This window comes from Balaenoptera borealis (assembly GCF_965194805.1).
Source record: "Balaenoptera borealis genome assembly, chromosome: 21".
NCBI classification, from domain to species: domain Eukaryota; kingdom Metazoa; phylum Chordata; class Mammalia; order Artiodactyla; family Balaenopteridae; genus Balaenoptera; species Balaenoptera borealis.
The window spans coordinates 4,605,708-4,625,569 of NC_138880.1; the positions used below are offsets into that span (position 1 = coordinate 4,605,708).

The 19,862-nt window shown below is 47.5% G+C and overlaps 1 protein-coding gene across 2 annotated transcripts; it reads right to left on the bottom strand.

Annotated features, from left to right (window-relative positions):
• Positions 1–5,691: 5,691 nt before the first annotated feature.
• GINS4 (GINS complex subunit 4) lies at positions 5,692–19,744 on the bottom strand. Of its 2 annotated transcripts, none has more exons than XM_082374669.1 (8): positions 19,552–19,744; positions 18,783–18,897; positions 13,744–13,830; positions 12,817–12,930; positions 9,782–9,879; positions 9,529–9,617; positions 6,876–6,966; positions 5,692–6,785 (listed from the first exon to the last, which is right to left on the bottom strand). In XM_082374669.1, the coding sequence occupies exons 2-8, from the start codon at positions 18,876–18,878 to the stop codon at positions 6,689–6,691; spliced, it is 672 nt and encodes a 223-aa protein (XP_082230795.1). In that variant the 5' UTR covers positions 18,879–18,897; positions 19,552–19,744; the 3' UTR covers positions 5,692–6,688. The 2 variants fall into 2 exon arrangements, with proteins under 2 accessions (XP_082230795.1, XP_082230796.1); XM_082374670.1 differs by lacking the exon at positions 19,552–19,744 and adding an exon at positions 19,144–19,448.
• Positions 19,745–19,862: the final 118 nt, after the last annotated feature.

Sequence of the window (19,862 nt, forward strand, 5' to 3'; positions counted from 1 at the left end):
AATGTAAATGAATTAAACTCTCCGATCAAAAGACAGAGATTGGCAGAATGAATAAAAACACGTGACCCAACTATATGCCATCTACAAGAGACTCCCTTGAGATCCAAAGACACAAAGAAGATGAAAGGGAAAGGATGGAAAAAGACATTCCATGTAAATAGTAACCAAAAGAGAGCAGGGGTGACTATACTAATATCTGACAAAATAGACTTTAAATCAAAAAAGGTTACAAGAGACATAGGATATTATATATTAATAAAAGGTTCAATACAGCAAGATGATATAACAACTATAAACATTTACACACCTAGTGACAGACCATCAAAATACACGAAGCAAAAACTGACAGTTGAAGAGAGAAATAGCCAGTTCTACAAAAATAAAGACACCAATACCTACTCACAATAATGGACAGAAAAAACAGAAAAAATAAAATGGAGGACTTAAAATAAGCTAGATCTAACAGACATATATGATACAAAGACTCCACCCAACAACAATAGCATACACATTCTTCTTAGGTGCGTATGGGGCATTTCCTAGAACAGATCATGTATTAGGCTACAGATTAAGTCTCAATAGATTTGAAAAGATAAATATCATACAAAGTATCCTCTCTGGCCACAACAGGATAAACCTGGAAATCAATAACATAAGTAAAACTGAAAAGTTCACAAAATTATGGAAGTTAAATAATACACTTTTAAACAGCCAATAGCTCAAAGAAGAAATCACAAGGAAAATTAGAAAATACTTAGATACAAATGAAAAGAAAAACACAGCACACCAAAACTTATGTGACACAGAGAAAGCGGTGCTAAGGGGGCAACTTATAGCTATAAATGCTTACACTAAAAAACAAGAAAGAGAGAATCAACAAACTAACTTTATAACTTAAGGAACTAGAAAAAAGAACAAACCAAACCCAAAGCTAGCAGAAAGAAGGAAATGATTAGGACTAGAGCAGAGAAAAATGAAATAGAGAATAGAAAAACAACAGAGAAAATCAATGAAACCAAAAGTTGGTTCTTCAAAAAGATCAATGAAATTGACAAACCTTTACCTTGATGGATTAAGAAAAAAAGAGAGAAGACTCAAATTACTAAAATCAGAAATGAAAGTGGGGACATTATTACAGATTCCACAAAAATAAAAAGGATTATAAAAGAGTTCTATTAACAATTGTATGCTAAAAATTGGATAACCTAGATGAAATGGACACACTTCTAGAAACACAAAACCCACCAAGACTAAATCACAAAGAAACAGAAAATATGAATAGATTTTATACCTAGTAAGCAGATTGAATCAGCAATCAAGAATCTCCCAACCGGGGGGAAAAAAAAAAGCCCTGGACTTGATGGCTTCACTGTGAATTCTACCAAACAGTTAAATAACTAATACCAATCATTCTTAAACTTTTCCAAAAAACCGAAGAGGAGAGAATACTTCTTAACTCATTCTATGAGGCCAGCATAACCTTATACTAAAGCCAGACAAAGACACTAAAAGAAAAGAAAACTACAGCACAGGGTACTATATTCAATACACTGGGATAAGCCATAATGGAAAAATATATTAAAAAGAATGTATATATGTGTATAACTGAGTCACTTTGCTGTACAGCAGAAATTAACACAACAATGTAAATCAACTATACTTCAATAAAAAAAAAAACTACAGACCAATATCCCTTATGAACACTGATGCAAAAATCCTCAAAAAAAATACTAGCAAATAGAATTCAGCAGCATATTAAAAGGATTATACACACGACTGAGATTTATTCTTAGAATGCAAGGATGGCTCAGCATATGAAAATTATCAATGTAATAGGTCATATCAGCAAATGAAGGAAAAAACACAAAATCTTTTCAACTGATGCAGAAAAAGCATTTGTCAAAATTCAACACTTTCACGATAAAACCACTCAACAAAATGGGAAGAGAAGGAAACTACCTTTACATGATAAAAGCCATATTTAAAAACCCACAGCAAACACCGCATTTGATGGTGAAAGACTGAAAGCTTTTCCTCTAAGATCAGAATGCCCGGCTTTACCACTTCTATTCAACATAGTACTGGAAGTTCTAGCCAGAGCACTTAGGCAAGAAAAATAAATAAAAAGTATCCAAATTGGAAAGGACTAAGTAAAATTATCTGTTTGCAGATGATGCGATCTTATATGTAGAAAACCCTAAAGACTCCACAAAAAAGTTGTTAGAACTAATAAATGAATTCAGCAAAGTAGCAGGATAGAAAGTCAACACACAAAATCCAATTGCATTTCTATATATGAACAATCTGAAAAGGAAATTACAAAAACAGTTCCATTTAAAATAGCATCAGAAAGGACAAAATACTTAGGAAATAACTTAACCGAGGAGGTAAAACACTTATACAATGAAAACTGTAAGACACTGCTGAAAGAAATTAAAGAAGACATAAATCAACGAAAACACGTTGCATGTTCATGGGCCAGAAGACTTAATATTGCTAAAATGTCAATTCTACCCAAAGAGACCTACAGATTCAATGCAATCTCTATAAAAATCCCAGTGACTTTTTTTGCAAAAAACAGAAAAAACCCATCCTAAAATTCATATGGAATCTCAAAAGACCCCAAATAACCAAAACAATCTTGAAAAAAGAGGAAAGAAACTGGAGCACGCACACTTCCTGATTTCAAAACTTACTACAAAGCTACAGTAATCAAAAGTGTGGTATTGGCATAAAGACAGACATACAGACCAATGGAACAGAATAGAAAGCCCAGAAATAAACCCTCACATATATGGTAACATTATTTTTGACAAGGGTACCAAGACCATTCAATGGGGGAAGGACAGTCTTTTGAACAAATGGTGCTGGGAAAACTGGATACCCACATGCAAAAAAATGAAGTTGAACCCTTACTTAACACTACATACAAAAATTAACTCAAAATGAATCAAGGACCTTTAGGTCCTTAAATTTATTTAAGACCTAAGCAAATAAAACTCTTGGAAGAAAGTATATGATAAAAACTTCATGACATTGGATTTTGTAATGATTCCTTGGATATGACACCAAAGGTGCAGGTGACAAAAGAAAACATCAACAAATTGGACTTTATGAAAACATTTTTTAAATTTATGCATAAAAGATACTATCCACAGAATAAAAAGGCAACCCACAGAATGAGAGAAAGCATTGGCAAATCATATATCTGATAAGGGATTAATATCCAGAATGTATAGAGAACTCCTAAAACTCATCAACAGAAAAGCACAAAGCACTTTAATATACATTTCTCCAAAGAGGATGTAGGAATAGCCAATAAGCACAGGAAAAGATGCTGAATCATTAGGGAAATGCAAATCAAAACTATAATGAGATATAACCTCACACTCATTAGTACGGTTACTATAAAAAAATAGAAAACAGGTATAGGCAAGGATGTAGAGAAATTGGAGCCCTTGTAAAATGGTACAACTGCTGTGGAAGAGTGTGGTGTTTCCTCAAAAAATTAAAAACAGAATTACATTATGATCCAGGAATTCCACTTGTGGGTGTATAGCCAAAAAAATTAAAAGCAGGATCTCGAAGATATCTGCACACCCATGTTCACAGCAGCATTATTCACAACAGCTGAAATGTGGAAGCAACCCAAGTGTCCACTGACAGATGTATGGATAAGCAAAATGTGGTCTATACGTACAAGGGAATATTATTTAGCCTTAAAAAGAATTTCCGACACATGCTACAACATGGATGAACCTTGGGGGAAATTATGCTAAGGGAAATAAGCCAGCCACAAAAAGACAAACTATGATTCCACTTAATGAGGTACTTAGAGTTGCCAAAACCGTAAAGACAAAGTAGAATGGTTGTTTTCAGGGACGGTGGGAGGGAGTTATTGTTTAACGGGTATAGAGTTTCAGTTTCACAAGATGAAGAGTCGTGGGGACGGATGGTGGTGATGGATGCACAACAAGGTGAATATATTTAACACCACTGAATGTGCACTTACAAATGGTTAAGATGGCAGTTACGTCATGTGTATTTTACCATAATACAAAAAAAGAAAAATACCAATTTTGAACAATTCCAAATATTTGGAATGTTTAGCCTACCATGATAAATTACTTAACATTATATGAAGTATTTTTTTAACTGAAGTATACAGTAGTTGATTTACAATATCGTGTTAGTTCCAGGTATACAGCACAGCAATTCAGTTATATATATGTATATGTACACTCTCTTCAGATTCTCTTCCCTTACAGTTTATTACAAAATATCGAGTAGAGTTCCCTGTGCTATACAGTAGGTCCTTGTTGATTATCTAATATATAGTATAGTAATAAATAATCCCAAACTCCTTATTTATCCTTCTCTCCCCCTTTCCCCTTTGGTAACCATGTTTGTTTTCTATGTCTGTGGATTTATTTCTGTTTTGGAAATAAGTTCATTTGTTGTTGTTGTTTTTATTCCACATAGAAGTGATATCATATAACATTCATCTGAAGTACTGGTATATGATGTGCTCACTTCACAATCCCTCTGAGAGTTTCATGGTTAGCTCAAGTCCATCACAGAAGGAAGGTGGATATGCACGGGGTCGGGGGCACTGAAGCCTCAATGTTTGGGCACAGAGTAAACACAGCTGGGGTCTTGCTGCAAGGTCACAGCTGGTACATGTTTTTGCTGCGCCTGCAGATATGGACCTGCAAGCATTTCTCAGGAATCTCGCTGGCAACAAGCTTATAATAAGGTATGATGCCATTGTTTGAAGTAAATGTCCCATCCTGCTTCCAGTGATGAGCTTTTAACCATAAAGCAAAATATTCCCCACAAATTGAAAATGTTAAAGACAACGTCACACTAAACCACATCATTTCCCTTCACTTGGTTTTGAAATTCAACTTCCCCTTTATTTCGAAATGGCTTATCTAAACCAGTCTTCCTTTGCAGAGGTGACCTAGGAAATGGAGCAATGAGCTCTGTGGCTTCAGTGACGACCTCACTCCTCCGTTCTGCCCGGCACGCACAGGGCGGGAGTGGGTGACATGATGCAGCCCGGTCCTCTCCTTCCCACAGCAGAGGCAACAGTGACACGGGACCACAAGGTGGCCCCGAGGAAGGAGACTTGGGTTCAGACTTATTGCTAAATGCCCGCCTTGTTTCCCACCTATTTACCTACTACCAGCCCTGCCTGCTTCGCAGGATGCTGTGAGGACCCACGGGGTCCTTGCTAACAAAGCCGTAAGTGATCTGGGGCCAGCCTGCCTCTCAGACCTTCATCCTGCACCCTTCTGCATCGTGCCCCCTGCCTTGTAGCCACGCCGACTGCAGGTAGAATTCGTTTCTGCCTCAGGGCCTTTGCACAAGCTGCCTTTTTTGCCTGGAAAGCCTTTCGAGTTCTGTGTCTGGCCCCGTCTTGTTATTCAGACCTCAGCCTAATGCAGTGAGAGTCACTGAGATGAGTGAGAGCCTCTCAGAGCGCCCAGTCATGCTGGTGAAGCCCCCGTGAGCCCCCCGTTCTAATTCTCTTCAAGGCATTTCTCCCACCCGAGCAGGGTCCATCTCATTCTGGCTTGGAGCCCCAGTGGGGTGGACTTGTGCCCGGCACACTGTGTGCTCACTGCACATTTATTTGATGAATGGCTGAAGAGGGTGAAAACGCTCTGGAGAAAATAAAGCACTGCGTGAGATATAAAACGTTTTTTATTAACGAATAAAACCTTCCTTGCTTTCACTCAGTGATTTCTCTTGGAAATGACAGCAATGTCACACTGATTACTCCAAGAGCCAACATCATGTAGATGAAAACCTGCCTTTGCATCGAGCAAGAAAGACTGGAAGGCAGTTGCTCTGTATCACGTTTCAAGGGAAGACGAGTCATGTGTGTACATCCCTCCTCGGGCGTCACCGAGACGCTGTCCACTCGCCGAGTTTAACTTCATCCATTTCCCTTGGGAAGGTGAAGAGCCTACAAAGGAACGGCTGCTGCGGAGGCGGCAGCGCAGGAGAGCTGCAGCTGCTCTGCCCCCGGGGCCCCGGTCGAGGCCGGCAGATGGCCTGCAGGCTGGCCCGGGAGACCGCCCGACGCTGCAGTTCGCCGCGGGGAGGATGCACCTCACTAGCCCACACGCTGGGAACTGCCCGTGGGCTCCTTCTGCCATGAAACCGAGACCTGGTTACTAGTTCATGGGTTGTGATGCTCAGTTAGGCATGGCAGAAGCTGGCTTTAAGTCCGAGAGCAGAGGCTCCAGAAGGTGAGTTTACACGAGTCAGTGACATACTATACAGGGCGGCCACACGGTTTAATCTATTTACACTCTTCCTACCAGGAGGGTTGAGGGAGCGCTCCTGCCACTGTCAGGTCGGGGCCCACCAGTCCCCTCATCACAGGCAGCGAGGCCTTTCTACGCACCACCTCGGCCTCGGTGTTTCCTCAGTTCAAACACCACCACGAAGGGCGCTTCCGTGTCCCTGCCCAGCCGCGGGGTCGGCAGAGCGATGACCCCACCTGCTGAGCCTGGCTGGAGCGGCCAGGGAGGAATCTGCGCCGAGCGGATCTCAATGCCCCAGTGACCCATGGCACTGCCAGGAAAAGTTCCTGTCCTCGGGCACTGGCTGACATGTGGGGTTTCCAAGTACGCTAACGTTCCACGTCCTCACTCTTGGTTAGTTGCTTCCGGTTTTAAATCAGCTGTACGGCTCCAGAAGCGACCAGGGGTGCGATGGTTTTGTATCGGATCAAGTGCTGTGAGCCCTCCTCCAGGTCGATCACATAGTCCCTGGAAAAGAGAACAATGTCCCCGCGGACCTCGGCTACAGCCCCATGGGGAGGAGTGTTTCCCACCATCCTCGACGCAAACGCCACTCACCTCTGCTCATCTGTTTCCGGTTCTACCAGGATGTTTTCTTGTCGCTCTTTCACCCTCAGAAACACGTATGAATCCAGATCTGGTTTGGGAACTGCCAGGAGGACGACAGTGTGATCAGAAAATGCTCAGCTAACAAGATCGAGATGGAGAAGCTGCTGGGATTAACTGCCTCAGGCACAAAGGGACCCCTGATGTAAAAGCATCTTGGGGGCAGGGATCTGAGGAGAGATCTGGCTCCCTCTAGAAACAGCATACTTCCCTCAAGGTTTCACACGGCACCCGCTCATTTGACAAGTGATGAGGACTTAAGATCTGCAGGGCGCCTGGGAGGAAGAGCGAGGGTCATGGGAGAAACACGCATGACATCTTAGGAGGACAGACTGTGTGAATCGGGCCAGAAAGTATGTCTGTATAAAGGGTGGGAGGACAGGATGTTAGGGAGACTGGGTCACACGGCGATGGCCCTGAACGTCAGGGTGATGAATAGGGGCTGCACGCTGTAAGCACCCCTCCCTCTCTACCACCAGCCAGCACCTCACCAGGAAGTGCCCCGCGCTGGCAGCTCCTCCAGCCCTTCCCTGCCTGTGGCTCCGTTTGTGCCAAGAGGACCCCATCACCTGCGGGGTTCGGAGAACCCACCGGACAACTCAGTGTTCAGAGCCCAGCTCAGGTGTGGGGCTGCCTTCGGTTCCCTGTCTACGGGAGGGGGTCACGATAACTGACCACAAAGGTCCGGGGAGGGTCCCCTGGGCTGCTCGGGGGTTCTGGGCCTGCCAGAGACTCCAACTTCAGCAGGGTCAGCTGGGCCCACTGGGCAGCTGCTGATCTGAGGAAACCCTCGAAGGATGTTAGGCTACAACGCCCTTCCACGACCCTGCCATCGTGGTCTCCGTGCTCCAGGGGGCATCTGGGCTAAGTGAGCAAGGCTCTGATCTGATGAGGGCGCCAGCCCTAGGCGCCCGGCTCTGGTCCTTGGAAGGGACCCAGGACAAACGACACATGAGCGTTAGGAGGTGTCAGCCAGCATCAAGTAGAAGCAGCTCTGGGGCAACGGCCTGGACCCGGCTCAACTGGATACGACAGGTGGTGCTGGGCAGTGGTCAGGGACGTGGTCCTTGCCCCACTCATAAGTGCAGACGACAGCAGCCGAACTGGACACGGACTGGGCCTCCTGTGTCCCTCAGGCAGGTTCACCAAAACGACCAGTTCAGAATTCCACAAGCCCGGCACGCGGTGGGCTTGCTCCTGGTGTCCCCTCCATGATGACACACCGAAGCCCCGAACCCCAGTACTTCAGGACGGGAATGGATTTGGAGACCAGGCCTCTAAAGAGGCAAAATGAAGCCGTCAGGGTTGGGCCCTGATGCAACCTGATGAGGAGAGGGACAGACAGCAGGGTGTGTGTGCAGGGGGCGGCCGCCTGCAAGCCAAGGAGAGAGGCTCAGGGAAACCAACACTGTCAGCAACCTGACCATGGACTCTGGCCTCCAGATCTGAGAGAAGATCCACGCCGGCTGGTCAGGCGCCCCCGTCCTGTCAGCGGTACTTAGCTGTGGCAGTCGAGGCTAAGTCCCCCGCCAGCGGCAGGGCTCAGAGCGCGGCCCCAAGGGACGCCCAGGGCTCGGCTGTCCTGGACTCAGCTTGGGAACCCGTGGACTCCAGGCCCCCGTGAGGTCCTGCGTGGACACAGCAAGCTGGGAAAGGCCGGGGGGTTGGACTGGAGGCCACACGCCAGGGGCCCTGCTGGCTGATCCAAGGTTAGGGGTTACCACCAGGGCCGCCCCCTGGGCTCGGCAGACTTTCAGGGGACCCAGCAAGGGGGCGAGAGGCAGAGGAGATGGCCGTGCTTCCCTCCCTGGCGCCTCCCCGCCATCTGTCCTGCTCCCCTTCCCACAGCCGGGAGGCTGTTCACAGGCGGAGATCAGGAGCCCTGAGGGGCCCCCGGAGGTGTCCCAGCCTCCCAGCTAATGCCCCTCCCCGGGGAGGAGACAGGCCCTGCATGGTCTGGAGCCTGTGAGGGGGATGCTGCTGCCCCCGGAGGTGTCCCAGCCCCCCAGCTAACGCCCCCCCGGGAGGAGACAGGCCCTGCATGGCCTGGAGCCTGTAAGGGGGACGCTGCTGCCCCCGGAGGTGTCCCAGCCTCCCAGCTAACGCCCCCCCGGGAGGAGACACGCCCTGCATGGCCTGGAGCCTGTGAGGGGGCGCTGCTGCCCCCGGAGGTGTCCCAGCCCCCCAGCTAACGCCCCCCGGGAGGAGACACGCCCTGCATGGCCTGGAGCCTGTGAGCGGGACGCTGCTGCCCCCGGAGGCCAGAGACCCCGGCATCTTCCTCGCCCAGAATGGACCCTCGGGAGGTGACTGCGTACGCGGGTGAGTCTGCACTTACAGTGGCAGCTACGAGAATTTCCTCTTAACTGGAAGAACACAAAAGTGATGCTGAAATCGCTACCCCGGCACCTGCTTTTCACGATTTTCGGTTTTTAACCCAGAACCCTTCCCCTCTGTCCCTTTTCTGCTGATCTATCTATGCACCTATTTGCCCAAGTTCGAGAGAAGAGAGTGGAGATGAAGATGCTATTCTAAGGCACCTAGAGATACGTGGGGTGTAAACTACGGCCCCTCGGGATGTCCGAAAGGAGAATGATCCGCTCACCTGCCCTCAAGAGGTCCACCTTCTGTAAATTAGGAGGCATGTGCTTTAAGGCAACGTTCTTTAGGTAGGTCTCTGTGTTAACCATGTACCTAAAACACACAAACCCACATCGCAGTGACAACATGCCCCGGAGCCACCAGGGCTATAAGACCAACAGCAGTGGCCCTGCGATTGGCCTCAGGGACACAACCACCAAACTCACACTGGCAAGCCAGGGAAATAAAGGCGGGTCCCACGCTCGCTGCTTACTCACTCTCTGGCAAAGGCAAACTCTTCCGGAGAAAGGCTGGAAGGCTCCCCCTCACGGCGTGATTTCTCCTTTTCAAGGACGTGAGGGAAAAACTTCTCTATCTGTGGGGACAGGAAACACCTGTCAACGCTTTTTGCCGTCAGCAAGTTTGATCAAGTGTGTCAGCGAAGGTCTCATCTGATTCCAGTGGCGCACACGCTAGTTTTCTGAAACAGGTCGAGGTTAATCTGGAAAGTGACTCTTAAAATGACACGTTTTCATGGTTGAGACTCCTTCTAATCATAAGACTTACACACTGGACTTCACGAAGGCAGGTTTCAGAGAATTTGGAGCAAAGGCCAGGGCTCAAAAAAGGAAGACAGTTTAAAAAGGATGAGAGGCTTTCATGAAAGAAACTCTGGTGAGACAACTGGAAATGGAAGTTAAGAGAAAGGAAGAGGCTGTTACCCAGCACTTCTATGTCATTGTACAGATACAACTGTACAAGCTGTGAAGTGAAACAGATACAGAGGCTGGAGAGACACACACAGAACATTTAAGCAGACAGAAAGTGACGCTCAGTTACAAGACTATAACCAGGGACTTCCCTGGTGGCGCAGTGGTTGAGAATCCGCCTGCCAATGCAGGGGACACAGGTTTGAGCCCTGGTCCGGGAAGATCCCACATGCCGCGGAGCAACTAAGCCCATGCGCCACAACTACTGAGCCTGCACTCTAGAGCCCGCAAGCCACAACTACTGGGCCCACGTGCCACAACTACTGAGCCCACGCGCCTGGAGCCTGTGCTCCGCAACAAGAGAAGCCACTGCAATGAGAAGCCCGTGCACCGCAATGAAGAGTAGCCCCCGCTCGCCGCAACTAGAGAAAGCCTGCGCGCAGCAACGAAGACCCAACGCAGCCAAAAATAAATAAATAAATTTATAAATTTATTAACAACAACAACAACAAAAAACAATATAAGCAGCAAGGATAAAACCCACAATGAGGTGAGGCTTGGGAAGAATGCTAAGAACTACCACAACAACAAGAAAGCTAAAAGCTACAGAAAGGTGTGTGGTCAGGAGCCAGGAAGGGCAGTCTCTTGTTTGGAGTCAAAGCTCTCACGATCACCTCCGCCAGGGAAACGCTCTCTGCGAGCAGGACCACGATGACGGCAAGGAGGAGCTGAAGGCCGAGATAAGGCAGCACTTATCCTTAAAGGGGAGAGGTCTCCCGGCTCGGACGGATTGTGTTCCAGGATGAACTAAATTCTCGTCTGCACGGAGTCTGAGTGTGCGAGGCACCTTCTCCTGTCCTATGTGGATCTCCGCTGCTACTGTATCACTTTGTGCACTAAACATACATGCCACTTCAGAAGCTCAGAGTCACTGAGTTCAGAAGAGGTGCGAAAGATTAGAGGCAGACACAATTCCTGATTTTCAAAAATACAAAGGAGGGGACTCTGCCAACACACATCAGCGTCCTTCACGTTGTACGTGGCCTTACAGACAGATGGTTTGTGAACTCAAAGGAAAGTAGTGGTGAGCGTGAAGAGCGTTCACCTCACCACACCCCCCAAAAAACTGAGCGGCCTGGCAGCGGAGGGTGGGGAGAGGCGTAGAGCGTCTCAAGTTTTTCAAAACGCATGATGATGTCTTTAACGTCCTTGTGGACAAGCTGTAGCGGGGGTGCTGGGTGACAGCACAGACTAGGAGACGCAGGAATGAGTGAAAGAAGAACACAGATTCAACTGACCGACGCCGATCAGCGGGGAAGGCTCTGGCGGGACATGGATCACTGGTCCAGTCCTACTAACGAACCAGATAAGACCTCTGATGACACACTCATGAAACTCGCTGAAATAACTAATACACTAGGTGACAAGACTGGGATCCAGAGACCAGGGAAAGGGCCTGAAAAAAGAAGCTGAAGAGGGACAAGTATTGAGCCCTACACTGAAGGGTCAAAAATCAAGCCATGGAAATACAGGATAGTGACGGGATGGCGTAATCATAATAACAACAGCTTAAAAACTTCAAAAGAGGTTGGTGCTCATGGCGAGTGCGGAATGAACCCAGGGTGACGTGTCCGTCAGACGCTGCATGACGCTGGGTGGCATTACTACCAGTCTGATATCCAGGAGAAGGGAAGTGATCATCCTGCATTTCACAAAAGTGACCAAACTACAACGGGAGCTCTGTTCCACTGTAGGTGGGATAATTTAAGAAGGATACTGATAAACCTTTTAAGGGAAGAGACCAGGAGAGGAAATGGAAATAAACAGCTGAAATGTTCAGCTGAGAGGACTCTCCGGAGCCTTCTGAGCTGTCTTCAGTATCTGAAGCGCATTCACATGGTAGAGGGTACGGCTGGCCCTTGAACAACTCGGGGGTCGAGTGTGCCAGCAGCCCTCCCCTACCCCCGCCTTACAGTCGGCCCTCCGTATCCCTGGTTCTGCATCTGGATTCAACCAACCTCGGATCACTTTACAGCAAATATTTATTGAAAAAATTCCGTGTATCAGTGGACCCACGCAGTTCACACCCATGGTGTTCAAGAATCAAGCATATTTGCTTTGTAATAACTAAGAGAACAAGTGGAACCAAATGAGAAGAAACTTCAAGGAGGTAAGAACTTCCAGGGTTAAAGCAGACGTCATTGAAATTAGCATGTTTTGCCGTTTCATTTTTATAAGTTAGACGGCCACACAGATATAGCTGAATGTCGTTAGCATGGCCCATTTGACATTGACTTAACGACAGATGCAAAACAGTTCTTAAAACCAGGTCCCCTCTGGTCAGTATTCCCTGTTCATCCACTGCCAACACCTCCACGCTCAGCACCGCCCGACGGTCACTCCGGGGGGGCCATTCACGCAGCAGACAGACTATGTCCCTGGAGGTGGGAGACAACCGTGCCGTCGATGCTTCTCCAGAACAGTCCCGCCCTCCCGACTCTGGCTCCCCTGATGTGGGGCCTCAGCGGCACCTGCAGGCCCTGGACCCTCCAGCTCCTCGCAGGACCCTCAGTCTGCACGACAGCCGCCCCCTGCCTCCCAACCTTCATGAGCCGACACCGCAGGTAGCTGCTCAGGACGAAGCGGATCCTCTCCATCTCCATCTGATGGATGCTGACCTTCAGGTCCCCCTTCTTGGCCCTCCTGAGATTTTCTTCCTGTTAGCAGAGAAAAAGAAGTTTGTAAAAAACATGAGAGTCAAAGACTGAGGACCTTTTTTGTTCAATCAGCGTGCGGCCCACAAGGCCCATCATCGTTGGCAACTCAGAGGCTACATTTAGGTCAGAGAAGAACAAAAAACTCATCGTTTAAGGGCTCTCATTTCCTTCTAATTTCTTAACTACACAAACAATACATGACCACAGTCTCACAACATAAAGTGCAGACAGCACTTGTTTACTTTTAGAAAATGACCATTTGAATAGAATCTGAATCTGGTTGGTCAGAAGGGCCCTGAAGAACCCCTACCCGAGTGTAAAGGACAGCAGCAGAGAGAAGAAATGTCTAAAGGGTCTTGAAAGTACTTAAAACACCAGTTGAGAAACTGTAACATACCAACATTTCAAAGCTACCCTGAGGCTGACAGTGACTGAAGCCCGGCTCATCTGGGGCAAGGGCCGCACACTCAGAGGCTTCGGGGCCAGGCAGGTAAGGTACCTGAGAAAGGTGGGCAGCCAGGAGCTGGGGGCCTGGGGAGCACATTGGAAGGGGCGGTCCCTACCCTGCTCTGGTCAGCTGTTCTCGCCTACAAATGCAGGAATGCTGAGGACAGGTTTTTAGAAGCTGACATCCAGATGTTCATAGGAGCTCCCAGGCTTTGTAAATGTAGATAATTCAACATTAAAAAAGAAAAAAACCCCGAACTAGGCTGGGCCCAACGAAACAGATTTGCTATCAGCCTACGGCCTCTCACTACGCCGACACACCTTCTAAGCTGCCCTCCTCTGAACGCTGAGGGAGGCACCTCTTACCATGTGCTGCAGCTGCTCCATGACACATTCTACGATTTCCGACTTGTTTTCCAGCAGCTCAGGGGCAAACTTTTCATTCATCCAGGCCTAAAAAAACAAGGCCCGAAAAACGCACAAAGGGGCATTACTCACAATGGAGCAAAATAACCCTGTGAGTCAGTACTCACCCCTAAAATCACAGCCGCCTCAGCAAAGAAATTGTCTACCGGTTGGAAATACTGGAAATGCTTTGAAGACAAGCTATGTTTAATGATGGCTTTTTTATTTCCTTTAGTGGAAAGGCTGTGTTGTCAGTACACCTGTGGCTGAGAGTAACCCTACCTGGTGTCCACTCGGTACCTGTCACTGGGCACCAGCGTCTGTATCTGCTATTGCCCACCAGGGGGCACCAGCGCCCTCCCATTCAGCTCAGAGCACTTTATAATTTTTTCATTCATCACTATCATAACTGAGATGAAATGGATACAGTTATCCTTACCTTGTTGATGAGAAAACACAGATTACGTTATTTACTAACTGCCCAAGAGTACAAAGGATCACAAAGGAAATGGAGATTTATCTATTAAGCAGTTTTTGGAATAAGATGTTAAATCCCTAATTTATGACTTAGGCCCAGATGCTTGGTACATTTCAGAAATTACCAAGGCTTAGGGAACTGAAGTATCCACTGGTGACTGAGGAAGCTGTACTTATCTTTCAATCACAGGAAACTGAGTTCTAGCATAGCTCAGAGTTACAGGCCAAGCACGCTCCAGTTATTCATTTTGACACACTTAAGTCTCTGCTTCTCCAATTATCACCATTCAGACGCATTATTAAATACTGGTATTGCTACTACCATAACATTTTTTTTCAGGTGCTCAAGCTTCTGGAATAGTGTTGCAGATATATAAAATTAACCAGAAAGACAATCTGTCTTTTCAAGTAGCATAATGAATGAGAAAAGATCAAACTGTCATAGAGAACTTATAAAGCAGGAGATTTTTTTTTTTTTAAACATGGAATGACTTTGAACGCCTATTACAGTAATTTTTTTTTTAATGAATGGGTTTTCTTTTTGTTTTAAAAAATTTTTTTAAATTAATTAATTAATTTACTTATGGCTGTGTTGGGTCTTCGTTTCTGTGCGAGGGCTTTCTCTAGTTGTGGCAAGCGTGGGCCACTCTTCATCGCTGTGTGCGGGCCTCTCACTATCGCGGCCTCTCTTGTTGCGGAGCACAGGCTCCAGATGTGCAAGCTCAGTAATTGTGGCTCACGGGCCCAGCTGCTCCGCGGCATGTGGGATCTTCCCAGACCAGGGCTCGAACCCGTGTCCCCTGCATTGGCAGGCAGATTCTCAACCACTGCGCCACCAGGGATGCCCAGGAGATTTTCTTTTTTTAAAAAATAAATTTATTTATTTTATTTTATTTATTTTTGGCTGCATTGGGTCTTCGTTGCTGCGCATGGGCTTTCTCTAGTTGCGGCGAGCGGGGGCTACTCTTTGTTGCAGTGCGTGGGCTTCTCATTGCGGTGGCTTCTCCTGTTGCGGAGCATGGGCTCTAGGCGCGCGGGCTTCAGTAGTTGTGGCACGTGGGTTCAGTAGTTGTGGCTCATGGGCTCTAGAGCACAGGCTCAGTAGTTGTGGCGCACGGGCTTAGCTGCTCTGCGGCATGTGAGATCTTCCCGGACCAGGGCTTGAACCCACGTCCCCTGCATTGGCAGGCAGATTCTTAACCACTGTGCCACCAGGTAAGCCCAGGAGGTTTTGTTTTTACCTGACTTTATTAAATACTGAATAGGTACAAAAATATTTATGAAATACATAATAACATGAAGAATACTGATAAACACCTATGTGCACATAGCTTCATTAAAGAATATCATCATCATTTTACAAGTCTCCTTGCGTCCCCTCCCTCCTCAGAGGTGATCATTAGCCTGAATTTAGTGACTAATTTTCTGTAGTTTCATTACTTCTGTTTGTATCTCTACATGGTGCTTACCAACCTTTCCATGACAGGGCACTCAAAGAAATGATAGCACTTGTATGATATACTGGGTAAAATGGAGTAGATTTGGGGGAGATTTCTCATTTACAGTATGAAATCATGGTAATAAAACATATAACAGTAGGGGAAAGTTTATATTAGTACAAAATGCTCAAATAAAATCTTTTCAAAATTTTTAGTGAGAAACTTGTATTTAAGTTCACAATCTTTTTAAAAATAATCAAGTTCTCTGTTTGAAATGACTGCATCAAAAAAATTTTAACGACAACTTGTTTACCACTGTTACGGGTGAAACTGTGCCACCTCCACCTGCCGATTTGTATGTTAGAGCCCTAACTCCTAGCACCTCAGAATGTGACTGGATTTGGAGATGCGGTCTTTTAACGAGGTAGTTAGGTTAAAAGGCGGTCGTTAGGCGGGCCCTAATCCAATACGGCTGGTGTCCTTGTAGAAGGAGAAGAAGAGGACACAGACACGGAGTTTCCCAAGGCTCAGTCCCTGGTACCTTCTTTTCTTCATGTACATTCACTCTCTATGGGAAATTATCTACAGAGAGGACAGAGCACATGAGGACACAGAAGGCGGCCGTCTCCAAGTCCAGGAGAGAGGCCTCAGAGGAGACCAACCGTGTCAGCACCTTGATCTCGTCTCAGACAGAAGAGCCTCCAGAACTGAGAAGATAAATTTCTGTCAGCAAAGCCACCCAGTCTGTGGCACTTTGTTAGGCAGCCTTAGCAAACTAATACGACCATTAAAATGAGAAACTCTGCATTTTAGGTACCAAGTTTTAAATCGTATTTTTACCAGCATTCAAGAGTATCCTACATATGCTCCCGGAGCTGTGCTCATCAGTGGCCTGTCAGGCCGGCGCCGAGGCCATGCTACACAGCAGCTGTCCAGGCGGTGGCTGCCCTCAGGGCAGGAGAGCATCAGGCCGCAGGTGTGACTCCTGCTCACCCCCTGCCAAGGCCGCCAGACCCCACCCCCCTTGGGCTGCCTTCCAGGGAGCCCTGAGGACACCCAGAAGATGCCAGCAGTCTGGGCCCGGCTGACCTGGAGGGCGAGGGTCAGCATCTGAGCCTTCGCAGAGCCTCAGCGTGTGCAGCACTACCAAGCTGGCAAGCTCTGCCCTGGACGACAGCTTTGCAAGGGTTTGAACGGTACACAGAGGGTTTCTTCAGCAACTTATGTTTTGTTCTTCTGTGTGATGTTCCTGACAGCTGTCCATGCTGTGGCAGGAGCTTTTACTCATTTTACTGCTGTTTTTCTTCCTCGTTATGTGTATATGCCGTACTCTAGGTACGCACCCGGGAGTAGAATAATTCGGCCACAAGACATGTGTGCCTTCTTTAACCTGACCAGAAAATAACATAATTTTTTTAAAGTGACTGTACCAATTTACACGCACACCGTGGTATACAAGTGTGCTAAATTCTCTACATCCTTGCCAACACTTGATACTGTTCACCTTTTTCATTTCTGCCACTCTGATGGGTATAAGTGATATCTCATTGGGTTTTAAATTTTCAGGGTGTCTGTGAATCTCCTGAAATTACATGCAAAGTTCTGCATGGGTGTGTATGTGCATTATTCTGGGAGGGAGAGCCAGAGTTTTTACCAGATTCTTAAAAAGGTCTGAGACATAATTTTAAAATGAACTTCCTTGGGTTTTATTGCTCACGATGGCATGTAATGGTAGGAAAGAATGAAGAATCCTAAAGTAACAAACATGAGAGAGTTCTGGAAAGGGGCGGTGAGAGGAAGAAGAATAAGGCAGCAGGTGTAGTAAATCAAAGAGACCTGGTTCACATCCTGGCTCTGCTGCCGTAGTGTGACCTTGGCAAGTTACTTTACACCTCTAATCGCTAAGCTTCAGTTTCCTCATCTGTAAAATGGAGATGACAATAGTGCTTGCCTCAGGGTGTTGTTGTACTGATTATGACCACTCACACCTAACATTCAGTGAGCGCTCAGCACATGTCAGACAACACTCTGAGCTCTTCACACATAATACCCCATTTCATCCTCACAACAGCTCTGTGAGGCAGCCGCTATTAATATCTCAACGGACAGTCAAGGGAAGTGCTAGACACAAGCTATACAACCTGCTTAAGTTGTAAAACAGATGAGTGGGGACTTCCTTGGTGGCGCAGTGGTTAAGAATCCGCCTGCCAATGCAGGGGACACGGGTTCGAGCCCTGGTCCGGGAAGATCCCACATGCCGCAGAGCAACTAAGCCCGTGCACAACAACGACTGAAGCCCACGTGCCACAGCTACTGAGCCTGTGTACTGCAACTACTGAAGCCCGCGCGCCTAGAGCCTGTGCTCTGCAACAAGAGAAGCCACCGCAATGAGAAGCCTGCGCACTGCAACGAAGAGTAGCCCCCACTCGCCGCAACTAGAGAAAGCCCACGCACAACAATGAAGACCCGACGCAGCCAAAAATTTTTTTTTAAAAAATTAAAGAAAAAACGAGTGGCATGCAGGGATTTAAACACAGGTAGTCTGAACTCCGAAACTACCAAGAACTCCTAAGACAACAATTGTGAAGAGCCCTGGCACACAGGAAATACTCAGTAAACCACAGCAATTATGACTAAAAGCAAAAACAACCCAGAAGTGGTTTGAGGTAAGCAGTGGAAACATACAGAACGGTGGACAAAAGGAAGTATTTGGAGGAAAAGGAAGAATAAGACCAGTTTTCTCCTAAAGGTGTTTCAGCACTTTCTAGACCTTACAAGTCTCTACCAAGCACTTCTGCGGTCCCCGCAAATACCAGCAGATCCTTTGCTCTGTGAGCTGTTGTCATAAATGTCCCCAAAGCTGACCCTCGCTGGCCCCACTTGAGGATTTTGTGTCTGACATTATGAGGTTTCTATCCGGCTGTCCCCCTACTTCCTATTTCTGTGTAGATGATAAGATGAGGTCTCTCTTCTCTTGAAATAAGCCTCGAGTTCCATCTCATTTCCTGATTCCTGACATCTGCACAGCTGGACTAAATAAAAAGGCTGAGCTTGGAGCAGGGGGATTCTGTTTGGGCTGCTTACCTGTTCCAGCCTGTCAATGAGCTCTGCAGGGGTCAGGACCACCTCCTCACTCCCCGCATCAGAGTCCTGTCCCGAGAGATCCAGTTCCTCTGTCATCTTCTCTGAAACCAGGAACCTAATAAATAAAAGAACCCATACTATGCTGTGTGTTCCATTTCTTTTCAAGAATACGCAACTACGTACCTGGAAAAGGGAAAGGTTTACTGTGGTTGTAGAGGCTCACTGGCAGTGGCTAGGGAATTCATAGGTTTTGGTTTTGTAATTCTTCACTTCTTCCTTCAAATCTTAGGTCAGGGATCAATTTCTCAAAGCGATCACTCCTTACAAGGGCTTCCACGTGCACCCTGAATTGAGCACCTACCACACCCTGCAGTAATTATCTGTTTGCCTTCCAGGAGGAGGTCCTCTCCTCTGGGGGCTGCGTTCACTTCAGCTCTAATATGAATCCTGGCACCTCTAAGGACTGGGGACACAGTGACCTGTGCAGCCCCTGCGCTCAGCACGGCGCTTCACTAATAGCAAGCAAATAAAATTGCTGGCAAAACCAATCCATGCCCGTTTCCTGGAGCCACAAGGCCCAGCAACATTTGTCCGGTCGGTGACCCAAAGGGCTTAGGAAGGCGGGTGGTGGGGACGAGGGCGCGTCTCCGGAGCCTAGGGACACGAAGAGCACATTTCTCCCGCTCGCCTCCCGGGGCCACGAGTACAGGGTCACCGCCTTCCCCGAGGCGCGCGCGCGAACTCCCAGCGGTCCGACTCGGACGCTCACCCGGGCCTGGGCAGGCTGCGAAGGCACTCCGGGTTGGCGGGTGGCGAGGGCTGGACGCTCGCGGGAAGCAGCCCGAGGAGCACCGGCCGCAGAACGGTCCGCGCGAGGCCTTCCCGGGACGCAGCTGACCCTCCACTTCTCAGCTCCCGCGCTCCTCTTGGACACTTCCCGTCCGGACTCAACGTCACTGCGCATGGACGGGGCTGACCAATCACGGTCAGACGGCCACGCCCACCCTGGGGGCGGGGATTGCGTCCCCGCGGCTCGCTCTCCGGGCCACTTCCTGCATGGAGGCGGGCTCGAGTTGGGCC